Source organism: Mirounga angustirostris, unplaced genomic scaffold (assembly GCF_029215605.1).
Source record: "Mirounga angustirostris isolate CCGP_5_RB_7025 unplaced genomic scaffold, mMirAng1.0.hap1 SCAF_17, whole genome shotgun sequence".
NCBI classification, from domain to species: Eukaryota; Metazoa; Chordata; class Mammalia; order Carnivora; family Phocidae; genus Mirounga; species Mirounga angustirostris.
The window spans coordinates 36,475,122-36,498,418 of NW_026991725.1; the positions used below are offsets into that span (position 1 = coordinate 36,475,122).

At 48.7% G+C, this 23,297-nt stretch overlaps 1 protein-coding gene across 2 annotated transcripts; it reads left to right on the plus strand.

Annotated features, from left to right (window-relative positions):
- Nucleotides 1-5,768: 5,768 nt before the first annotated feature.
- On the plus strand, nt 5,769-10,542 carry SOX9 (SRY-box transcription factor 9). 2 transcript variants are annotated; one of them, XM_064582075.1, is made up of 3 exons: nt 5,769-6,555; nt 7,351-7,772; nt 8,337-10,542. In XM_064582075.1, exons 1-3 carry the CDS (start codon nt 6,125-6,127, stop codon nt 9,176-9,178), a joined length of 1,695 nt encoding a protein of 564 aa, XP_064438145.1. In that variant the 5' UTR covers nt 5,769-6,124; the 3' UTR covers nt 9,179-10,542. The 2 variants fall into 2 exon arrangements, with proteins under 2 accessions (XP_064438145.1, XP_045743969.1); XM_045888013.2 differs by having other exon boundaries at nt 7,519-7,772.
- Nucleotides 10,543-23,297: the final 12,755 nt, after the last annotated feature.

Below are 23,297 nucleotides of genomic sequence, written 5' to 3' on the forward strand. Positions count from 1 at the left end.
AAGATGTAAATACATTGTGTTCTTAAGATAGTAACAGGGACGCTGTGAGATTTTCTGGAGATTTAAGGGAGGAGAAAGGAACAAACAAAAAACTCTCAGTCTCTTCTTTGCCTGGCCAAATGTCATTCTCATTAAAAAAAAAAAAAAAAGTGGGGAGGAGATGTAACAGAGGGGGAAAAAGCCATTTAAGACGCTACTTACACCTTTCACATAAGTGAAAGGGTCTTGGGAGAAAGATGTTAAAGAGAAAGGGGGAAATGCAGGAAAAGGGGGTGGGGACCTGCTTTCTCCAAATTCCCTGATCTGCCTGTTCAAAGCTGAGATGGTACCAGAGAGCCCTGGCTTCCCCTTCAAACAAACCCAGAATGGAATCCTGTAATAACACTGTCTCTCCCGCAGGCTTGCACACAGCAACGCGCACCAAGAAATTAATTTGAAATAAACAATGACATGGTAGGCAGCCCCGCGGGTCTCCGCGTTCCCTGCGGGCCCCCACTCTCTGAAGAAGCCCTGGGCCATTCTCCGTGGCTCCGGATCAGCCAACCTCCGGGTAGTTTTGTGACGTCACAGATCCGAGAACCCTCCGCGACAGAGCCCCCCCGCGTTAAGACGTCACTCTCCAGGAAACTCCAAAGTTGGGGGCTGACTTCAGGGCCTCGGCACTCCTGGTTCCCCCGCTGCCCGAAGTCCGGCAACCCCGCTGCGCGCTCACGCTTCTCCAAAGCCGAGCTCAGCTCGCAGCTTCAGGACGCTCGTTTTCGCCCCGCGAATCTATAGGTTCCAGTAACCCCGGGAAGATGCGCTCTTGCCCTGGGGAGCCCGAGGGCCCGGGTGAGGGAGAAAAGGCTTACAAGAAAGTCACAAGATAATTCGTATTTAACTCTGACAGTTACCTTGGGAATTGTATGCTGATAGCATTTCTCCCTTTTCCGTGGTTTGATGGAAACATTTTCTCTGATTAATAAAAGACCCGACATAATAACCCACCCAATAGGACATCTTAGTGGGAGTAGCTGGTTATAGTCCCTTCAGCCTGAGATGAAGTGCCCGCTATAGAGCCCAGTCTATCAGGGGAGAATCACACAAAACTGTCCTGAGACTCTCCGCTCTTTTCTCCCTGGGAACGAACACCCCTAAATCGAAAGGGGACTCGAGGGGAGGAGGAGGAGGCACAGGTGTGAGCCCTGGAACTGAGGAGGAAGCTCTTGGTGCTGAAGGGAGCCCCTTGGCCCGGTAGACACGGCTGCCAATGGGAGTACTGCTGCGTTGAACACTTAGCTTTCTATTTTTAGATCAGCAAGGCAAAGAGCACCTTCAAATGAAAATGCCTGAAATATTTTTAAAAAGAGGAAAATTGGAGAGGGAAAAAGAAAACTTGGCCTAAGGAAATTTCCAGGCAGTTCTAGGGATGCTTTGAGGGGATCCAAATGATGCGCGGCTCCCCTGTACCCTGCCTAAAAGACAGATATTTTCAGAAAAGGAAGGGGGAAGCACACACACACACTCACACACACTCACACACTCACACTCCCTTTGGAAGCACAGTCCCTTTGGAACTGGGACTTCCTACTCCCATCCCTCCCCGCCTCCCCTCTGCTAGTCTGCCCAGGTTGAGCCAGCTCTTCCCATTTCTTGCTGGGCTCTGGCCCTCACCCTCCCAGCGCCCCGCTGGGCCACAGCCAACGGCGGCCCCACAACTCGGCCAGGTCACCCTGGAGCACTTTGCAGGTTCACGCCTCCCTCACCCAGCACCTCCCGTCCACCGCATTCCTCTTTCTGTTAGAAAACAGAAAAGGGAAGAAAACGGAAAGCCCTTTTTGGCCTACAATTTCGGGGGGGGGGGGGCGCTGGGACTCTATGGTCCTAGGTGACACATGTCGGATAATCTCCCAAAGTAGGGCGCCCGTTTGGGGAGAAATCCACGTAGGACTCTACAGTCACGTGCGTTTAGGGACCTCTTGCTGGGAACTCTGGAGGCCTGCGACGGGTCCCACACCCACAGGGGCAGATTGTCCAAAGGTCGCTTTTATTCGGCCGTCCACAGATATTTATTGCGCACCTACGAAGCTACCTGGCATTTTCCTTTTCCCTTGCGCTGTTGCTGTCCAGTCCCATGGCCGTCCTGAGACACGGCCTACCCGCCGCCTCTCTCCCTAGAGAACCGGTGTCGGGTCTGAAGAGCGACCTGCAAACGCGCTCGCAGCCGCGTGAAAAGTACTAACCACCGAGGAGAGCGCGGGGTTCCCGCCAGGGATTGCGGTTTTTTACCTCAAGGGAACCGAGCCCCCTGAGAATTGAGAGAGAGAAGGGATATCCACTTCCCTGAGCACCTCTATAGAGAACATCGCCCGGGGCTGAGATCTTCGGGAGACTCTGCTGCTCAACCCAACCGAATTCTCCGGGGACATGCACCCCTGCTGAAAACGGATTTAGACACGCTCCCCACTTTTGCTAGGAAATTTTGGAGAGGGAGGTTACGGTCCCTAATTCCCCAGGTAAAGGGAACCCCATTCGCCCACGCCATCCACTGCCACCCGGAGACGGAAACCCCCCCTGTGAGGTGTGTTCACACCGCCCCACAGAGCCCACGAAACTCGCTGTAATCCAACATCTCTGGGCTCCGGACTTGGCGCCCGCGTAGACGCGGAGGGAGCTCGGCGGCCCAGGCTAGGGAAATTGAACCCGGCGCCGGCCCTAGTCGCTGAAAGAGACGGGGCGGGGGGTGATCCCGGACCTTGGCTTCCCGAGGCCCGCCTTGGGATCTGCTTGCACCTCCAAGTCTCTGCCCCCGCGGCAGACCTCGCGGCGCTTGCTTAGAGCGGGGCCCGGAATGCACGTCGCAGACTGGTGAAGGGCCCTCCGCTGCCTGCCGCTTTTCTTGCCCTGCACCCTTTCCCCACCAGAAAGAGGAGCCCACCGCGTTTGGCTCTCGGCAGCATGCCCTGGCTAAGACGGAGCCAACAGACTCAGTTTCCCGATCTGTAACCTGAACATTGAGAATAGGTTCCTTTCCCTCTGGCGCTCTCTGACACTGGTCCTCTGGTAGCGGACCGCGAGCGTCTTCCTGGGGCAGGGAGGAGAGGTCAGGGGAGACCCGAGAAACTCACACCGAGCCGAACCCCTGAGTGGGGGTGGGGGAGTGGGCACCGGAGCCCCTGCAGAAATACAGAACTAATCAACGGTGTCCACGACTCAGACTTGTCCTGGTCCTGGCACACGAGCAGAGGGCAATGTCTGGAATTTGGGGACAGGGGTCCTTCTCCTGAACCCGGTCTCCCCGTTCCATGCAGACTAGAAACGTCGGGCACCTTGAACGCTCTTCTCTTGCCATGTCCCGTATAGACACACACCTCCCAGTTCCTCTAACTGGGCTGCCTAGAGGTGAATCCAAACGGGAGGAAATATCGAGTAGGAATTTCTGCAGAGATAAATCTCAGCAGCAAAGCAGTCCTGATTGAGTGGAGCACACCACCACCAGCCCCCACCACCATCAAAGTTTTCCGGCCGTATCTGTGAGTTAAACAGTTTCTGAGCTTTTGGCGCCCCCTCTGGATGAAGCTGAAAATTGCACCATTTAAAAAGTCCACTGTTTATCACTTTTCAAGAAGATACAATACAAAGTGTTTGCATCAAACGAACAGAAAATGTACAAAACACTGTAAATTTATGATTTAAAATTCTATATATTACGTATCTCCTATAACGTAATTGTATTAAATATGTATTTATGTGTATGTATTTATCTTGACAAATATTTAGAGAAATATTCCAAAATATCTTAAAGTCACAGTCCTCAGTGCCTTTAAGCCAGTAAACACGAGAATTGCAATAAAATGCAACTAAATACAGACGCCTTGGTTAAAATTTCTGCCCGAAGTTCTGGTCTCTGAGTGTCCTCCTGGGTCAGGTGCCTACGAATCACCCAGTTATACTCACAAATGTCCCCTCCCCACGACACAGAAATCAGTTGATACTACGCGGGACTCTTCTCCCAAGAAAGGACGAAGTTGTTCTTATACTTTTCCAGCGTATTCACGGAGCCATGAATACGTGGCTATTGTATGGAGGTTTCTAAAACTTGTAAACAAGCTATAGCGTACCAGAGACATCCACTGTGAGTGAGTTACATTCGTTTAAAAAGTAAATAGTATTTAACTGTAGTTGCAACTTACTACCTTCTGAAGAGTTCCGTTCCCTATAAGAAAGGTCGACTTCTTCGGAAGAAAATGAGACAAAACGAGATTAAAAAAAAAAAAAAAAAAATCTTCCAGGAAAACATTCTTTTAAATCTTGCAATAGTGTCCGCAATGTGCAAATTAGAAATGAACAAGTCTTTGCTATGATGCGGGCCGATTCACCATAACAATAATTTAATTCGAAGCGGACATCTGGGAGAGCCAGAAGGGGGGAAGTTTAAAATTAGGAGATTTCCACAGTTGTGCGTTTATTTGTGATTCTGAAGACATGTAACCCGCAGGAGCCTAGGATTTTTTTTTTCTTCTCTTCCAGAGCTGATACCTAACCAGGCACTAAAGGCAGTTGGTGCAAACACAAAGGTTGTGCTCAAATCACACTTGAGATACACCAGAGACACCCCCAATCCCTCCCCCAGGACTTCTAGCTGTCTGCGAGTCGGAGAAGGACCCGATCACAGTCAGGAGACGGGAGCGTCACCCCTCCAGGTGTTTTGTAAAGGAGGACGAAAACAGGCGAGCTGCACGACTCCACCAAAGCGGAGTGTTTTGTCTGCGGTGGTGCCCGTGTGTTTGGCGTTTTACAAACCAAGGGACTGGCCTCAGCCTCTCGGCCCGGGACGGCCACATTCGCAAAGTTCGATCTCTCAAAGCCAGAGCAGTTTGCAAGCTCTTTCCAGTGGCAACCCTGCTGACGTTTGGATTCGGCTAGGAGGTGAAAAGCAGAACGTCAAAGCAGTTGCCTGTCACCGAGCAGTGTCGCGGGGTGGGGGCTTGGGGGGGCTGGAGAAGGACTTGTCAGAGTTCAAGGTCGCTGTGGCGCGGGGACGGCTCCCGCGAGCGCGGGGCTACTGCGTCCCCGCCGCCGCCGCCGCCGCCGCCAGCCTTCGCCCGGACTTAGCTTTGGTTTTCATTGATTCCCCTTGCAAGAGCGCAGCAGAATCCCAACCAGCCGCACCGGCCCCGGCGAACCAGAGCGTGTTAATCTATTTATATGGATTATTACAGAGGGAACAGCGGGCGTTGAGTCACCAAAACATTTGCTTCGAAAGACCATTTCTAAGCACTTTCGGAGGAGGCAGTCTCCAGGAGCATAAACTGGGCTACGCGTTAAAGAACGACTGCTTTACGAATTCTACAAACTCCAGCTAAGTCTCCGGGGCCGCGCAGAAAGCAGTGAAAAGAAATGCTTGGGGGTGGGGGCAGATCCTAGTCTAGACACGCGCGCGCGCGCGCACACACACACACACAGGCACGCAAAATTCGTGCGGAGACGGCACCAAACTTCTGACATTACGAGAGTATGGCAAACTTACACACTTGGACGTCCCGGGTCCCCCGCCTTCCCCGCTGCACCCCCCCCCAACGCCAGACCAGAGGCAGCGCTCCCCTCCCCGCTCCTCCCCTCCCCTCTCGTCACCCAAGCCCAGTGCCACAGTCCTCCTCCCCGCAAAATCCAGTCCAATCAGCTGCCTGCCAACCCCTGAAATGCCGTGCTGTGATTGGCTGGCCGTCTCTAAGGTGAGGAGCAGTAGTTATTAAAGAGCCCCGGGGCTGCGAGTCGAGGAGCTGAGAGCGGAGCTTGAGACTCCCTGGAAACTTGCGCCGCGACTTGCCAGTTTCACTCCGGGAACTTTTCTTTGCAGGAGGAGAAGAGAAGGGGTGCAAGCGCCCCGCTTTTGCTCTCTTTCTTCCCCTCCTCCTTCTCCTCTCCAGTTCGCCTTACCCCACTTGGAGCGGGCAGCTGCGGGCTGGCCACCGCGCGCCTTCCCGAGTGCTCGCCGCCGCAGCCGGCTGGCGTGCCAGGCTCCCCGGGAGCCGCTCGCTCCGCGTTCGGGCAGCCGAGGGGAGGGGAGCCCGCGCCTCGAGTCCCCGAGCCGCCGCGGCTTCTCGCCTTTCCCTGCCACCCGCCCCCTGCCCCGGGCCCGCGTATGAATCTCCTGGACCCCTTCATGAAGATGACCGACGAGCAGGAGAAGGGCCTGTCCGGCGCCCCCAGCCCCACCATGTCCGAGGACTCGGCGGGCTCGCCCTGCCCTTCGGGCTCCGGCTCGGACACCGAGAACACGCGGCCCCAGGAGAACACGTTCCCCAAGGGCGAGCCGGACCTGAAGAAGGAGAGCGAGGAGGACAAGTTCCCCGTGTGCATCCGCGAGGCGGTCAGCCAGGTGCTCAAGGGCTACGACTGGACGCTGGTACCCATGCCGGTGCGCGTCAACGGCTCGAGCAAGAACAAGCCGCACGTCAAGCGGCCCATGAACGCCTTCATGGTGTGGGCGCAGGCGGCGCGCAGGAAGCTCGCCGACCAGTACCCGCACCTGCACAACGCCGAGCTCAGCAAGACGCTGGGCAAGCTCTGGAGGTAGGGCCGGCGCGGCAGGGTGGGCTCCGCGGTGGCGGGGGGCGCTGGCCAGGACACACTCTCGCGCCCCGCCTCCCGGCAGGAGGGAGTTGCCGGTCCCGGAGGCGGCGGACGGCGGCGGCGGGGAGGGGGGGTGCTGAGTGGTGGGGGGGGGGGGGGCCCGAAGTGTAACTTGGCTCAGAGTTTGACAAAGTTCTTGGATTGCTCTCTAGGGGGAAAGGAAGGGAGGCGGGGAGGGGGGGAGGGGAAGGGGGCCGAGAGAGTCAGAGGGTGGGAGAAGACTTGTGGGAGACACGGTGGGAGGGGGCTGCCAGCCCTATCTCCCGTCTCTGTGAAGTTCAGTTCGATCCCAAGTGGGGCGTTGGGTGGGAAGAGAAGTTTGTCCCTCTCTCGCTCCAACTGCGCTCTGTCGTGTAGCCCCACGGACCAAGGAGATGGGGTGGAGGGGGGGAGACTTCAAGGCCAGAGGAGACTACCGGCAGGAATGGGGGGGGGGGCGCTGCTGGAAATAGGTGGGGGGGGGGCAGGAGGAGCTCCTTGCCGATTAAGTGGGTTTTGGGAAAGCTTTTAAGAGTGTTGGGGGCGGGGGGCGTTATAACTACAGTAGCAGAGGCACTTAGAACAGAAGCAGCCGAGAGCTATTTTCATCTCCAGGGTTTTCCAAAATAGAAGGAGCGAGGGCGGGGCGGGGAGTGACCGCTCAGGTCGGACTAAAAGAACCGAGATTTAGTTTTCCTTTTTTTTTTTTTCTTTCTTTCTTTCTTTTTTTTTTCTCTTTTTCTTTTTTAATTTAAGAAAAGTTACGAGCTGCAGCAGTGGCTGGAAAGCAGGGAGGAGGGAGGAAGGGGTTGTGTGCGAAGAAGCCGAGTGGTCGGGGTCACCTCCCCCTCCCGCCGACCTGACAGCTCAGCCGGTTTCACAGAACCCCCTCTGTTTCTCTCTGCGCCCCCTCCCCGCCCCCAGACTGCTGAACGAGAGCGAGAAGCGGCCCTTCGTGGAGGAGGCGGAGCGGCTGCGCGTGCAGCACAAGAAGGACCACCCGGATTACAAGTACCAGCCGCGGCGGAGGAAGTCGGTGAAGAACGGTCAGGCGGAGGCCGAGGAGGCCACGGAGCAGACGCACATCTCCCCCAACGCCATCTTCAAGGCGCTGCAGGCCGACTCGCCGCACTCCTCCTCCGGCATGAGCGAGGTGCACTCCCCCGGGGAGCACTCGGGTGAGTCCCCCCCACAGCCCCAGGCTAAGCCTCCCGCGGGCCCCACGGGCACACCCCAGGTCTCCACCAAGTAGGCTTAGGGACTTTGCGCTCCCCGGGGAGGGAAAAACTACCCGTAGCGCCTAATCCTCCTCCCCTCCCAGCCCAGGGCCCCGCGAAGCACCCCCCCACACACACACACACACAACTCAATCTCTACATCCTAGCAGATTAATTTTTATTGCGAGGTAAAATGCCTTTACAGCTTTACAGGACTTCTTACTCCTCTCGCTCCGCCACCCCAGAAGCGCACACAGGGTTCTTCCACAAGTAGCAATTCTGTCCTCCCGACCCTCCGGGCCTCAGACCCAGCCCCCCTCCTCCCCGTAAAAGGAGATCGCCGAATGTGTACTGGCAGGTTAATCATTTGGCGACTTATCTCGGGTGCACCGCGCCTCCCGCGCGGTTGCGGGTCTTTCTGACACTTTAGCTTGGAGGGGAGAGTCCCAGGAGGGTTCCTAAGATTAGGGCCTTTGCACAGCCCTAATTGACTTTTCTATGCTGCTGCTCTTTTATTGCCCGCAGGGCAATCCCAGGGCCCACCGACGCCCCCCACCACCCCCAAAACCGACGTGCAGCCCGGCAAGGCTGACCTGAAGCGCGAGGGGCGCCCCCTGCCAGAGGGGGGCCGACAGCCCCCCATCGACTTCCGCGACGTGGACATCGGCGAGCTGAGCAGCGACGTCATCTCCAACATCGAGACCTTCGACGTAAACGAATTCGACCAGTACCTGCCGCCCAATGGGCACCCGGGGGTGCCGGCCACGCACGGCCAGGTCACCTACACGGGCAGCTACGGCATCAGCAGCACGGCGGCCACCCCGGCGGGCGCAGGCCACGTGTGGATGTCCAAGCAGCAGGCGCCGCCGCCGCCGCCCCCGCAGCAGCCCCCGCAGGCCCCTCCGGCCCCACAGGCGCCCCCGCAGCCCGCGCCCCCGCAGCCGCAGCCCGCGCCCCCGCAGCCGCAGCCGGCGCACACGCTGACCACGCTGAGCAGCGAGCCGGGCCAGTCGCAGCGAACGCACATCAAGACGGAGCAGCTGAGTCCCAGCCACTACAGCGAGCCTCAGCAGCACTCGCCGCAGCAGATCGCCTACAGCCCCTTCAACCTCCCGCACTACAGCCCCTCCTACCCGCCCATCACCCGCTCGCAGTACGACTACCCAGACCACCAGAACTCCGGCTCCTACTACAGCCACGCGGCGGGCCAGGGCTCCAGCCTCTACTCCACCTTCACCTACATGAACCCCGCGCAGCGGCCCATGTACACGCCCATCGCCGACACCTCCGGGGTCCCTTCCATCCCGCAGACCCATAGCCCGCAGCACTGGGAACAGCCGGTCTACACACAGCTCACCAGACCTTGAGGAGGCCTTGCACCAGGGGGGATGCTGACCGCGTGATGATCCTAAAAAGCACCGAAGAAAGAAATGACCAACCAGAATTTCCTTGACATTTTTTTTCCCTTAGTCCTTAAAGACATTTAAGCTAAAGGCAACCCGTACCCAGATTCCAAGACCGAACCATTAGCTATCCAAACGCATTACCACCTTGTTGCAAATCAGTGGCCAGGCCGCTCGTGGCCAGGCGGACCGGCGGAATCGAGGAGAAACCGAACTTGAAAACTTTCTTCAAAGCAAGCAATGGAGGATAAATGGAGAATCATCGTGTGACCAATTTGCTCAATCTTTCTGCCTGTTTGAACTTTGTAATTATTTTTTAGCAGTAATTAAAGAAAAAAGTCCTCTGTGAGGAATATTCTCTATTTTAAATATTTTTAGTATGTACTGTGTATGATTCATTACCGTTTTGAGGGGATTTATACATATTTTTAGATAAAGAAATTAAATGCTCTTATTTTTCCAACAGCTAAACTACTTAGTTGAACAGTGTGCCCTAGCTTTTCCTGCAACCAGAGTATTTTTGTACAGATGAGCTTTCTCTTACAAAAAAAAAACAAAAAACAAAAAACAAACAAAAAAAAAAGTGTGTGTGTGTTGTTGCATTAACATTAAAAAAAAACACGGATTTGTGTTACGTGATCAGTTTTGGGGGTTAGCTTTGCTTAATTCCTCAGGCTTTCTGATTCAAGAAGGAGCTGCCTTAGAAAGAAAAATAAAGGCCTTATTTTGCAAATATGGGAGTAAACCATAGTCTAGAGAAGCATTTGGTAAGCTTTATCATATATATATTTTTTAAACGAGAAAATACCTTGAGCCTTAAAACCGTGCTGCTGGAAAATACTTGTGCTCTCTGTTAGTGCATTTCCTTCCTTCCGCATTTGCTTGTTTGTTGCAATCTTAAGAAAGAAGTGAAAACCAAGCAAAGGAGATGAAATCTGTTCTGGGAATGTTTCAGCAGCCAGTGAGTGCCCCCTCCCTGGTTGCCTGCTCAAGCCCCTTGTGGGACACAGATGCTGGAGCCTTCTCCCTTACGCTGTCACCTGCGCCTCTCCAAACACCAGCAGTGAACCTTTAAGACATTCCACGAGCTAAAATTATTTATTTTGTAAGGAGAGGTTTTCGTTAAAAAAAAAAAAAATCTTTTTCTTTAAAAATTTTTTTTTTTTTAAATTTTACCTTCTTTAAAATAGGTTGTTGGAGCCTTCCTCAAAGGGTATGGTCATCTGTTAAATTATGTTCTTAACTGTAACCAGTTTTTTTTTATTTATCTCTTTAATCTTTTTTATTATTATTAAAAGTAAGTTTCTTTGGATTTCTTGTCCTAGATTTGTATAATATACATGCCTTTTTGTCTGTCCTTTTTTTTTTCTTTGTTGTTTTGTTGAAAACAAACTGGAAACTTGTTTCTCTTTTTGTATAAATGAGAGGTTGCAAATGTAGTGTATCACTGAGTCATTTTCAGTGTTTTTCTGCCACAGATTTTTGGGCTGCCTAAATTGTGCGTGTGTTTGTGTGTGTGTGTGCGTGTGTGGACACAAAACAAGGCTGGCATGTGTCATGGATAGTCCCCTGCATGTTCTCTTGGAGACAAGGAGGAAAAGTGGAGGGGATCAGCCCACCGAGAGACCTGAATTCTTAATTCCTTCTGTGGCTGGAGAGTTTGAGGATTGCTTTTTAAAAAAGACAGCAAACTTTTTTTTTTTTATTTAAAAAAAGATATATTAACAGTTTTAGAAGTCAGTAGAATAAAATCTTAAAGCACTCTTATAATATGGCATCTTTCAATTTCTGTATAAAAGCAGATCTTTAAAAAAATATTTCTGTAACTTAAGAAACCTGGCATTTAAATCATGTTTTGTCCTTAGGTAAGGTTTGGTTTGTGTTTGTGTTTTGTTTTGCTTGTTTCCCCCCAAACCTTTTGTTCTCTCTGTGAAACTCATCTTTCCTTTTTTCTTTCTTTTTTTTTTTTTGTATATTATTGTTTACAATAAATATACATTGCATTAAAAAGAAAATGGCCCCCTGGACTGACTTATTTGCCCTCTTCTCCCCTTCAAAGGATGATGTGAAGAATTGAGGCACTGAAGAGATTGTTACATACTGATCACTGTGAGGTTCTTTTTTTATGTTACACTTCTAGCTATCCCAAAATTGGCAGTGATGAAAAGACTATGTCCCCAAAAATCTATGCGGAAAAATCTTAGAAAGTGTCACCCTGTTAGGTCACCTAGACAATTACATGTCAGTAGTTCGCTCAGGCAAAATGTTTGTTGTGCTATTAACAGCCTCATGCTTCAGGGCAAAAGCTGTTTCCCTGTGGAACTCACAGGGGAATATTAGACCTGAAATCGGTAGCTTGTCAGCAGTAGACAGAATGCCAGAGGGGGTGACTTGCCTGCCTCAATTCAGTCAAGCAAACTTTCTATTATCATGAACACATACCAACCAAGGGTGCCATTTAAAAGGCAGAAAAAGCCAAAAGAAAAGTTTTCAAAGAGGACTGGGGGGAAGTCTGTTCTATTAACCCATTATATGTGATTCAGAGCCTTCCTGGTCTATCTGCAGGAACAATGGGATGAGATTACCTTATTCTGCTGTTCCCTCCCGTTTAACTCATTCTGAGAAGATGCAAAACTGTGGTAGAAGTAATAAGACCTAATCCTGTTTTTCTTGGCCTGGGTGGGATGGGAGTTTCCAGGATCAGAGAAACGTCCAGGTCATTTTTCATTAAACAGATGAAATCACTCCTTCCCTCCCACCCCTGCACAGAGACAACCCCCGCCCCACCCCCCACCACCTCCACAGACACCCTGGCTGATGGGGGAAGTGTCTGTAAAGGAGGCAAGTCCCTGTCACCTCAGGCTGGTTTGACTTCTGGGCCCCTGGTATCCAGACTCTCTGGTATTATGCCACATTGTCTGTTTTTGCTTTTTTGGATTCCTGGCTTGGGTCCCACACCAGGATCATGGCAACCAGGAAAATGGTAGTTATCAAATCGAGACAACATTAGTGCTCGGCCTCCTTTGCAAATTCCTTCAACAGCGATTGAGGGCCTGTGATCTGCGAGGCGCTATGCACGTCTCCCCCTGCCCCCACCCCCACCCCCAGACGTCACATTCTGTTGCTGGATTGTGCCACACTGCCCGTTGGCTTAGGCTCAGAGTCTAGCCTCCATTCTTACAAAATCTCTATTGTGTTTCCCCTTGCCAACACTCACGAAGTCCTTTTTAAAGTGTCTGTGGTGTTCACCAATTCTTGTCCACCCTTATTCACCCAAATCCCCTTATCTGTTAAACTCAACACATACCACCCAGTTCTGACCACCCCTTCCCCTACCAAATCCATAATGTATGCAAGATTGTTTTCTCTTCTCCTAGAAATATGCTCTTTTCCTCAGTGTGTGACCTTCCACAGATCTTCTTAGAGCCAGAAGGTTCCATTTGGGTATAATTGGATAGGGCAAGTTGTTTACTTTCCTATGCCTCGATTTCCCCTTTTGTTAAGAACATTTGTAATCTCTCCTCTTGTAACAGGGTTGCTATTAGAGTGGTTTTTAGCAAGAAGTCTGGCAACTGACTGTGTCCGAATCTTCTGGTCCGCACAGAACTCCTACTAGCCCGGTATAAAAGGTAAACAGTAAATGGGGTGTTCACAGGCTGGTTCTGATATACAGGAAAACACAAGAGACAACGAAGCACAGACAGAATTCCTCTGAATCTCCCCCACCCCCGTGCACCAGATCGAGGCAAAGCCCGGCACCACCAGATTATAAAATATTTTAGAGGAATTTTTATTCTAAATCTAGAAACGCAGAGCTTATCACCCTGACAACAAGACATTTATTGAAAACCTAGGAAAGAGTCCTCCAGAACAGAAAAAGCTTATAATTAGATCCAGGGTTATTTTGTTTATTTGCATTCAAAATAAAACCTTTTTTTTAAAAAAAAAACTATCTCCACAAAAAGGGCTTTTTTTTTTTTTTTTTAAACAAAAGGGAATAAACATAAGGAAATAAAAACCTCACTTAGAATCAGTCCTTTGGGCGATTATGAAAATGGCACTTACGGATTAGCTTGAGCTGTGTGTTTGACTTTCCCACCTGAACTCCGTCCTACTCCTTCTTTTCCCTGATTTCCACCCTGAACATTTCTGAAGCACTGCTGGGACACTTGGTAAATTAACTGATGAACTGTCATTATAGCACAGAGAGATTTACCGTGGACGCTAAAGAAGTGTAAGCCTCAGGCCTGGTCACTTGCACAGAGTCCTTGTAAGGCCCTGTACTTAATCTCATATTTTTTTAAAATATTTTATTTATTTATTTGACAGAGAGAGACACAGCGAGAGAGGGAACACAAGCAGGGGGAGTGGGAGAGGGAGAAGCAGGCTTCCCGCCGAGCAGGGAGCCCGATGGGGGGCTCAGTCCCAGGACCTGGGATCATGACCTGAGCCAAAGGCAGACGCTTGATGGAGCCACCCAGGCGCCCCTTAATCTCATATTTTAAAAATGTTTATCCTGGGCGCCTGGGTGGCTCAGCTGGTTAAGCGACTACCTTTGGCTCAGGTCATGATCCTGGAGTCCCGGGATCGAGTCCCACATCAGGCTCCCTGCTCAGCGGGCAGTCTGCTTCTCCCTCTGACCCTCCTCCCTCTTGTGCTCTCTCTCTTACTCTCTTTCTCTCAAGTAAATAAATAAAATATTTAAAAATAAATAAATAAATAAAAATAAAAAATCCTTTTCTTTTTAAAAGAGTGCCCTCCCTCAAACACACACACACACACACACACACACAACTATGTAAGCTCCAGGCCCCACAAAACTTGGGTCTGCCCAAGACCAGAGCTATTGGACATCAGAGGATACAAGGTAGATACTTTTATTTCTGTTCTCACCAGTGCCTGGCACATGGTCTGCTTACGGAACGACGACCCTTCATGGTACCCGTGGACTTGGTGGTAATATTACAGAACACGTCACTGAAAATCTGCCATTTCTAGCGTGCGACCTTACACAGTGTTCTTAGCCCTCTGAGACGCAAGTGATTTTCATTTCTCAAGTATTCTTTCATGGGCATCATGGAGGTTAAATGAAGTAAAGAGCATAAAACTGTCCATTACCTGTCCTTCCTCATTCCTTCACACTTCTGACTCACTTCTAGTGTTTTCTTGTCTGACACCACCTCTTTCTTGCCTTTTCTTAGCCTGTCCTGTTGACTATTGGCAGCTCACAAAGGTTTGTTGGGCCCTGATGGGGTTATTCCTTTGCTGTCATTCACAGACCGGACCTCTTTTCCTCTGTATATCTGAAGAAGAATTATTTTTTTTTTTTAAGACTTTATTTATTTGTCAGAGAGAGAGCATAAGCAGGGAGAGTGGCAGGCAGAGGGAGAAGCAGGCTCCCCACTGAGCAAGAAGCCCGATGCGGGACTCGATCCCAGGACCCTGAGATCCTGACCTGAGCCGAAGGCACCTGCTTAACTCACTGAGCCACCCAGGCGTCCCTGAAGAAGAATGGTTTTAGACCAAATACAACATGGGGCCGGCAATATCGGGTTTGGATTTGAAACAACCAGGCAAAATTCAAGGCAGTATGTACATTCCTGTGAAGCTGCTGCTAGGCACATCCCTTGAAATTTCGGGATTTTATATCAAACTTAATCCAATTACCATGATATCATGCCACCATATTCCACTTGAGGAAGATTTCTATTCCTCATTGTCCCCACAAACATTTGCAAAACATCTCCTGTGGGGCAGGATTCAGCAGTGAACAAGGACTGATGTGGTCCCTGCCCTCATGGGGCTTACATTTTACAGTAGCAAAGGAAGGCATGCCGAAACCAAACATACTCTGGTATTTTCGTGTTCAAATGCTATGAAAAAAAAAATGCAGCTGATTAGGGCCAGTTGGGAGTCTCATCATCCAGGCGGAAGATGATGGTGGTCTAGTCTCGGATGCAGAGGGACTGGGTAGTTGATGGATTTGGGAATGATTTTGGTGAAAACTTCCGGATTTCTTTCTCTCCTAATCTCCATCCATTTTTCAGTGATGTGAATTTATTCTGACCCAATTTACATAAAGGTGACCCACTCTGTTTTTACCTTAGTCATTCCTTCCTGGCCCCCTGCAATAACACTCTTAGTCGTTCTACCTCTTGATGAACCACACATTCATGTATCACACAATTAATTCTCTTTTTGCCAGAGAGCTCAGGAGAACGACCCAGTCCCTGAAATCCAAGAGGGTCTCTTGATCTCTAGAGACTTGCTTAATGCACCCCCCATGTTTGTGGAATCAGAAATGGGAAGTGTTTTAGTTTGGTTGTGTTCTCATTGCAAAAATTCTTTATGCAGTATCTCAGCCATTGAATACTCTTCAATCTCTTCTAGAATGCTTACATTGATTGAGAACTCACTTTCCCTGTCCTGGAGAGCTTTTTTTTTTTTTTTTAATTTATTTATTTTAGAGAGAGAGACAGCTTGGGGAAGGCACAGAGGGACAGGGAGAATTTCAAGCAGACTGCCCGCTGAGCACGGAGCCTGATGGGGGGCCTCAATCCCATGACCCTGAGATCATGACCTGAGCCAAAATCAAGAGTCAGCGGCCCAACCTACTGAGCCACCCAGGTGCCCCTGTCCAGGAGAGCTTTAATTGTGCAAAAGTCTTATCTCTGCAGTCTCTACCAACAGTCCAAGGTGACCCGGCTCCACACCAACATGGTGGGAGACTTGTCTTTCTTTCAAATGACAGCCCTTCAACTAGTTATACAGTTTTCAAATTTTCTTTCAGTTTTTTTTTTCCCTGCATGCTAAACATGTCCAATACATTTTACACATAACCTGTTCCCCAAACCCTTCCCTACCTTGTCATTTTTCTTTGAATGTATTTCACTTACTAGCATTCCCCAAATTAATTCCAGGACTCCAAATAGAGTTTGACTAATATGGAAGATGAGTTGATTCATCCGTTTTGGAATCAGAAATTGTGCTTTTATTAATTTAAATTAAAACTGTATTCATTGTCATGGTAGCCAAAGCACCCAGTTATGTTACGGTGAGATATTTCTCACCTATCCTATAATCGTACAACTGAGTTTTTGAACTTAATTACCAAGCTTTACATTTGTCTCTGTCTTGACTGGACTGTGATATATACAGGCTCTGTGGAAGGAAAACGAGGAAAAGGGATTTACATCATTGAGCCCTTACTTTGCCAGGCACTGTGACAGATGTTTTATATACATGATCTCATTTAATCCATTTAATAACCCTTAGAGACAGGTGTTATTATTACAGTTTTATTAAGGAGGAAACTGAGGCTCAGAGAGATTAAATAATTAACCTAGCTAAGGTCCTGTAACTAATAAATGGCACAGACAACTACCATTGACTCCTCCCAACCCACTACCCACCCCCACCTACTGAATCTTCCGTTTTCCAAAGATAATTTGAAATAGAGTTTATAATGGGGAAAAAGGGAATAAATTCTTACATTGTAAATTATTTTATAGTGAATCTCTTTAAGGAAAATCTGACCATATGACCCCCCACCTCCTGCTCAATACGTTGCAATGGTTTCCTATTCACTTGGAATATAATCCAAAATCTCTACCAGAGGATCCTCCAGGGGGTTGCAAACTATAGCCCACAGATCAACTCCAGCCCCTCACCTATTGTTGCCAATAAAACTTTATTGGAACACAGTCACATCCATTAGCTTATAAATCATGTATGTTGCTTTCTTGCTATGATGGCACTGTTGAGCCGTTGGAATCGAGATCATGGTCTGCAAAGCCTAAAATAGTTACCAGCTGACCTTTTACTCACACTTTCCCTACACTCTCTAGCCCTTGCCTGTTTCTGTGACCTCGTCCCTTGCCATTACTCTCCTTATTCCCCGTGACCCCACCCCTCTGCCCTCTTTCTCATTCTCAAATCTGTCAAGCTCTTTGCCACTTAAGGGCCTTTGCACCTGCTAATTCCTTGGCCTGAAGCACCCTTTCATCATTCCCATGTTTCTCTTTCCATCTTTCAGATCTCAGCTCAAATGTCATCTTCTCCATGGGACCTGGCCACCCTAGATCGAGCAGTCCACAGTGCTGTCACCCCAGTCACTCTCCCATTATCCTGTCTACTTTTGTAACACCATCACTTTCTGAAAACATCTTTGTCATGTGTGTCCATCACCTTCGACTAAGGCTTTGAACTTTGTGTGTGTGCTTTTTTTTTTAAGATTTTATTTTTAAGTGATCTCCACACCCAACATGGGGCTTGAACTCACAACCCTGAGATCAGGAGTTGCATACTCTACTGACTGAACCAGCCAGGTGCCCCCAAACTTTGTCTTATTCCCAACTTACCTCTGTACCTGGAAAAGTGTTTAATGCATAACAGGAGCTCAATAACTATTTATTGACAAGTTAATTGGGAGAATAAGCTGTTTGTATTCCCCCAGATCCTCAGGTGGGAATTGAGTGTTAGGGATGAAGAAGCAAAAAAGTCGTCAATTCCTCTGTAATTAAATAATCAATGAAGTGAACACGTGATGAGTGTTCAGCTAGAAACTGAGGACTCTAAAGCGAGTAAGATAAGGAGCTCACAAGAAAAAGGATGGAAGTAAAGTAATTAAACCAACAATAGTGTTGAGGGTTGAGCTAGAGGTGTGTACAGAGTGCTATAAAAATACAGAAGATGCAAGGCAGAGAGGGCCTTCTGGAGGGAGGGGAAGTGGGCCAGCTGAGGGAAAATATTTAGGCATAGAGAACGGACAAGGTGAGAATGTGGGGATGTGAAATAGGTTCATGCTTCGGAGCCACCGCAGGTTGGTTGGGTGCGACTAAGGTCAGATGTGGTTAGGTAAAATGGCGGGGAATTAGTTGAGAGATAAGCCGGGGTAGACTCACAGAGAATTTTAGAAAGATTTTAATCAGGATAATGACAAAAGCCATTGTGTGCTAAAAAGAGGGTATTCTTTCCTCCACACCAAACCAGACTTGTGATTTTGCTGTCAAAATCCAGAAACAGGGAGACCACTTGGGAGTCTCTTGTTTAGTCCACTGCAGATGACGTAAAAACCTGAGCTAAAGTTAAGGCAGGGGCGGTAAAAGGGGAGAGACTGGAGTGGAGATGGCTATGAGGAAACTCAAGAGGTAGAAGTGGGGTTTGAGAACTGGTGGGATGTAGCCCAAGCAGGTGGAGTCAAGCATAACCTCTGCGCTCTGTCTTTGGTGACCTGGTGAGAGGTGGGCCATTGAACACATGGTCGAATATAGGAGCATACTCAGTGGGCATTGAATACATGTATAACCTCTAATACAAAACAAGCACAGCATGCGGGATGTGATCAAAATGCAACTTTAATCTTTCCTTTACTGTTTCTGTAGGCTTTATTCAGGAGCTGGGGTCTTCCCTTGGTCCTGAGTGATTGTGGGGGGGTGGGATTGGGGCTGAGGGGAATGAGGGCATGACCTGTGCCAACAATCTCAGAAAATAAAAAGTCTTCTGGTGATATGGTTACAAAATAATAATCACTTTTCAAGGTCCCATTTCAGTCACTGAAATGTCCCATTTCAGGAAATACCTGAGTTGCCTTAATTGTCCTCACCTCATGATTGCTTCAGGATGGAAACCCATACTTGGGGAGAAGGTAGCCCTCCCCTTCTCTGCCCCTCTCCCACTGGCTAGCTGCTGTTCTCTGTCTGCCCAACAGAGTCCCAAGGGATGGGACAAACAGGGGAGGAAAGTCGAGGAAAGGGAAAGAAATATTTTTCGGGATGGCGCCCCACGACGGGTCCTGGCAGATAGTCAAAGCTGGTACCCTGGTGGGCCAGGCACTTGATCAGAGCTGACTTTTTCCCCTGGGCCACCTTCAGGACCTTTCATTTGTGCAGCTGTCTTGACTCAGGCATATATCTTATTCAGACTGGTGGTTTTCAACTCCTACCCCACAGCTCAGCATCCTCAGAACACCTTCAGCCTCTTTCTGTGAGGTCTCGCCAGTGCAGACGACTCTGCTAGACAGGAGTCAAGAAGCGCCCCTGCTCGCTCTCTGTCCCAGGGAACCACACTGGGTGAGTGGAGACATATCGCTGACCCAGGAGAAGTCACCGCTTCTCACATCCCACCTGAGTTACCTAGACTCGTGAGTCAGCCTCCAGGTGTCTGTGTTTCTTGACTATAAGAATGCATTTCAAAGCTTTGAGTGTAGCATCTTTTAAAGCCCTGTTTGCTAAACTTGAAGATAGTGGATAACACTACCGTATGTCCCCAGGGAAGAGAGGATAAGCATGGAGAGCATGGCAACAATTCTCCCAAAAGCATCCTTCACAGATTTCCTTTTCTGCCTCTGCCTCTGCCCCTCCCTTATTTTACTGAGGTAAAAAATGAAAACAAAAACAAAACCGTACATATGGTGAAATGCATAGATCTTAAGTGTCTGTATCTCTGTACTCTTTGATAAATGTATACTTCTGAGCCACCACCACCCCAATCAAATTAGAGAACATAACCAGAGAACAATTCATCAACCTCAGTCAATCCCCATCTCCCATGGAAAACCAACGGTCCAATCTCCATCACCACGCATTAGATCGGCTTGTTCTTGAACTTCACATAAACGAAATTATACAATGTGTACCTATTTATATCTGGCTTCTTTTGCTCCTCACAATTCTATTCTACTTCTATGAAGTCCATTAATGTTGCATATATCAATGGTTGATTCTTTTCTCTTGCTGAATCATGTTCCCTTGTATAAATGTACAACAATGAGTTCATCCATCTTCCTACTGATGGACATTTGGATTTTGTCTAGTTTGAGACGACGGCGAATAGAGCTGATAGAAATCTCTCTTGGGCAAATACCTCGAAATGTTACTGCTGCGTCATAGAACAGATAAATGCTCAACTTTGTAAGTACCTTCCAAACCATTTTTCTAAGTGCATAAATCATTATATACTCCCACAAGAAATAGAGAGCATTCCAGTTCCTCTATGTCAATGGCAACATTTGTTGTCAGATTTTAAAATTTTGATACCTATTTTTGTGAAATGGTATCTTGTGCTTTTAATTTGCATTTACAGTGACCCTTCTTCCTTGACACCCTGTGTAATTCTCTTGCACATTCTTCTGCATTACAGAATTAATGTGACGTCAGATCTGATGATCCCCTACATTCTTTTGGAACTCAGATGTTTATTTCCTTTCTTTGGATGGGGAGAGTTTGGGTATCCATTTTTCTTATGACCTTTTTTTAAAGATCTATTTATTTATTTATTTATTTTAGAAAGGCAGGGAGGGCAGAGGGAGAGAGAGAGAGGAGGAAACCCCCCCCCCCGCGCCACCGAGCATGGAGACTAACATGGGGCTCCATGTGGGGCTCAATCCCAGGACCCTGAGATCAGGACCTGAGCCAAAACTAGGAGTCCAACAATCAACTGACTGAGCCACCCAGGCGCCCCATGATTTTTCATTTTTGCAGCTGCCTCAGAACTGTATCAATCCAGCTAGAACCATATAGGGCATGCCAAGCACTGTGGGGGGTGGGGTGGCTGATTGTACTGGCCCTCTGGGTCCAGCTGCAGACAAATAAGGCTGGGAATCTAGGAATATCTAATAGGAGACTCCCAGCTCCCTTATGGGCAGCTCGGGAGACAGAGGAAGTCAGGATAATGGAAGGGAATGTTAAAGCCCAAATAAACATCTGAACTTCTAGGTGGTGCTTATTCAAGTTACCCTAAGTTCTCTCACCTGTAGGGACCCACATCTATGCAGATAAGGACGTTACAGAAAGGCAACATTTGTGGGGCTTTTGCACTTTATGGCTTTAAGTCCCTTGAAAGGGTAAGATTTGCTCTTCTGGGTGTCCTTCATCTTTGTAAGTTCAGGGCAGGGGGAAGCGGGAAAAGGGCACTCTTCTTCTAGGGTCCCCAAAGCAGAGATAGAGGAAGGAGCCTGGAGCTTTATTTCCCCGTATGCCTGAGGCCTCTGAATCCCAGAATGGTCATGCATTTGTCTAATCTCCCAGCCAACAGAACTACCTCTCTCCAGAGCCAATTTTGAAAGTCCCTGAAATTTCTGAAGCCTTCACTGAACATGAGCGCACATCTGACCTCTGCGTTGATTTCATCACCCAGCTGGCCCCTGTCTGAACTCCTGCCTCCATGGAGAATTCTTGAAATCCATCCTATTCTCCACCTGCAGCTGTTTTCTGGGATTTGAAAAAAAAAAAATGATATGGCATTTTTAAGTCTCCCCAATGCCCCTGCTCCTAGATTCCCCTACTCCCACCAATGCTCTTTCACGTCCAATTTTCATCTGTGTTATCTGGTAATTTCAATTCAGGCATAATGCAAGTGGTTAACTATTGAAAGCAAGCCTGCACTCATGCCAGACAGCAAAATTAAGATGGCAGGAAAGTAACTTGAGCCAACAGAGTACCAGAAATCAGCCATGAGCAGTCACTGATCAATGGACATGAGGGCAAATGAAATTCATCTGTCCAGCTAGAGGCCAGCACCCACAGCTATTAATCAAAACGATCCTCATGGGCGTAGAGTGTAGAAAGAACTATCTTGCTCTGGTCTATTCAGCCACATTGCTCAAGAGGTCATAATCACTGAGACAACAAATGTTTCATGCTCGTCTACCACCCGACAGGCTCCACGCTAAAAGCTAGTGGTACGGAAAGACCTCACACCTAGTAAGGAGAGACCTGCATTAACAAGTAATTTTAATAAATTACGGAGTTGTGTTCCTGGATTAAATATAGTCAAGGGAGTGAAACGAATAAAGAGCTTATAGTCAGGTGTTCCTTAGCCTCTAAAATTCATCATCTGAACACGTATTGCTTTTAAACACCAAAAGAAAAAGAAAAGATTACTTAATAAATAAATAAATAAATTGATTACCTTGAAAAACAACAACGATAGCCTGATTTGTAGAGCCACCTTTCATTTGATCAGCATCTCGATTACCCCACTTGGCAAGGTTATACTTTATTACAACTCTAGAGGTTTAATTGAAGCTGTAGTTACCATTCATATTGATGGCGGGCGGAGGGGATGGGCTGGCCAATTCCTCGCTTTCCCAGAAACTCTGTCTATTCTGATGTGATATCTACACTCTTTCTCCAAGTGGCCACATTTTTCACACTTGATTTCTCAGAGCTACCCAGCCCAAAAGTCCCCCCGGAGAAAGAGTCCAATCGCTTTTGAAAGGGAGCCAATGATTCTGTCTGTCTTTTCTGCTTATTCACTATAACATCCTGGGCCATCGTGGACAGAAACGATACGGGGGGTTAACCCACTGGTTGACTTGATGTGCCAAGTGCCTGACAAAAACCAGGTTTAAGCAAAGCTGACATAACCAGATTTATCTCGAATTTATATGAGATTGAAAGAAAGAACAGCTACGCCGCATGGACAGTTCACCCCCAGCAGCAGCGAGGAGGTCTGCTTGCAAATCTTCCCCTCTGATCTGGAACAGATAATTCAGTCTCCATTTTGCAGTCTGGCTCGGAGAGTGAAGAGGGAGGAAGGGTGCAGGGACCCCCATCTCTGCCGAGGACACACTTCTTGGGGATGCCCACCCTGCCTGGGAGAAGGATCTTGACAGACTGTAACCCCCCTCAGGCGGGGACCCACCCCGCAAGCTGCTGATGTCTTGCCACAGCTGTTTCCGTGTTTTATTACGATTTTCTCCGCCTTTCATTTTTCAGGCCAAGGAGAAGCTCAGGGGGCCCATCTGTTTCTCTCTTGCCCTTTTCCCTGTTCCCAGAAGCAAAGCATACACATGCATGCGCGCACACACACTCCACACCAGGCCACCACAGACTCCTCTTAGGACAGTGCAGAGCAGGAACCAGAAGGGAGCCCTACCCACCCATCCACACCCCAGGGACCTGCAGTGAGAGGCCCTATGGGGAGGGGAGGGGGCACTCTCAGAAAGCTGGAAAGGAAGAGTGGCTGGGGACAAGAGCAGCAGATATGGGAGCAAAACCTCATAAAAGCAACAGGTTTTCTCCCTAGGAGAACATTCTGTTTTGTTTTTTGTTTTTATTTAAACTCTCCTATTAAAAAACAA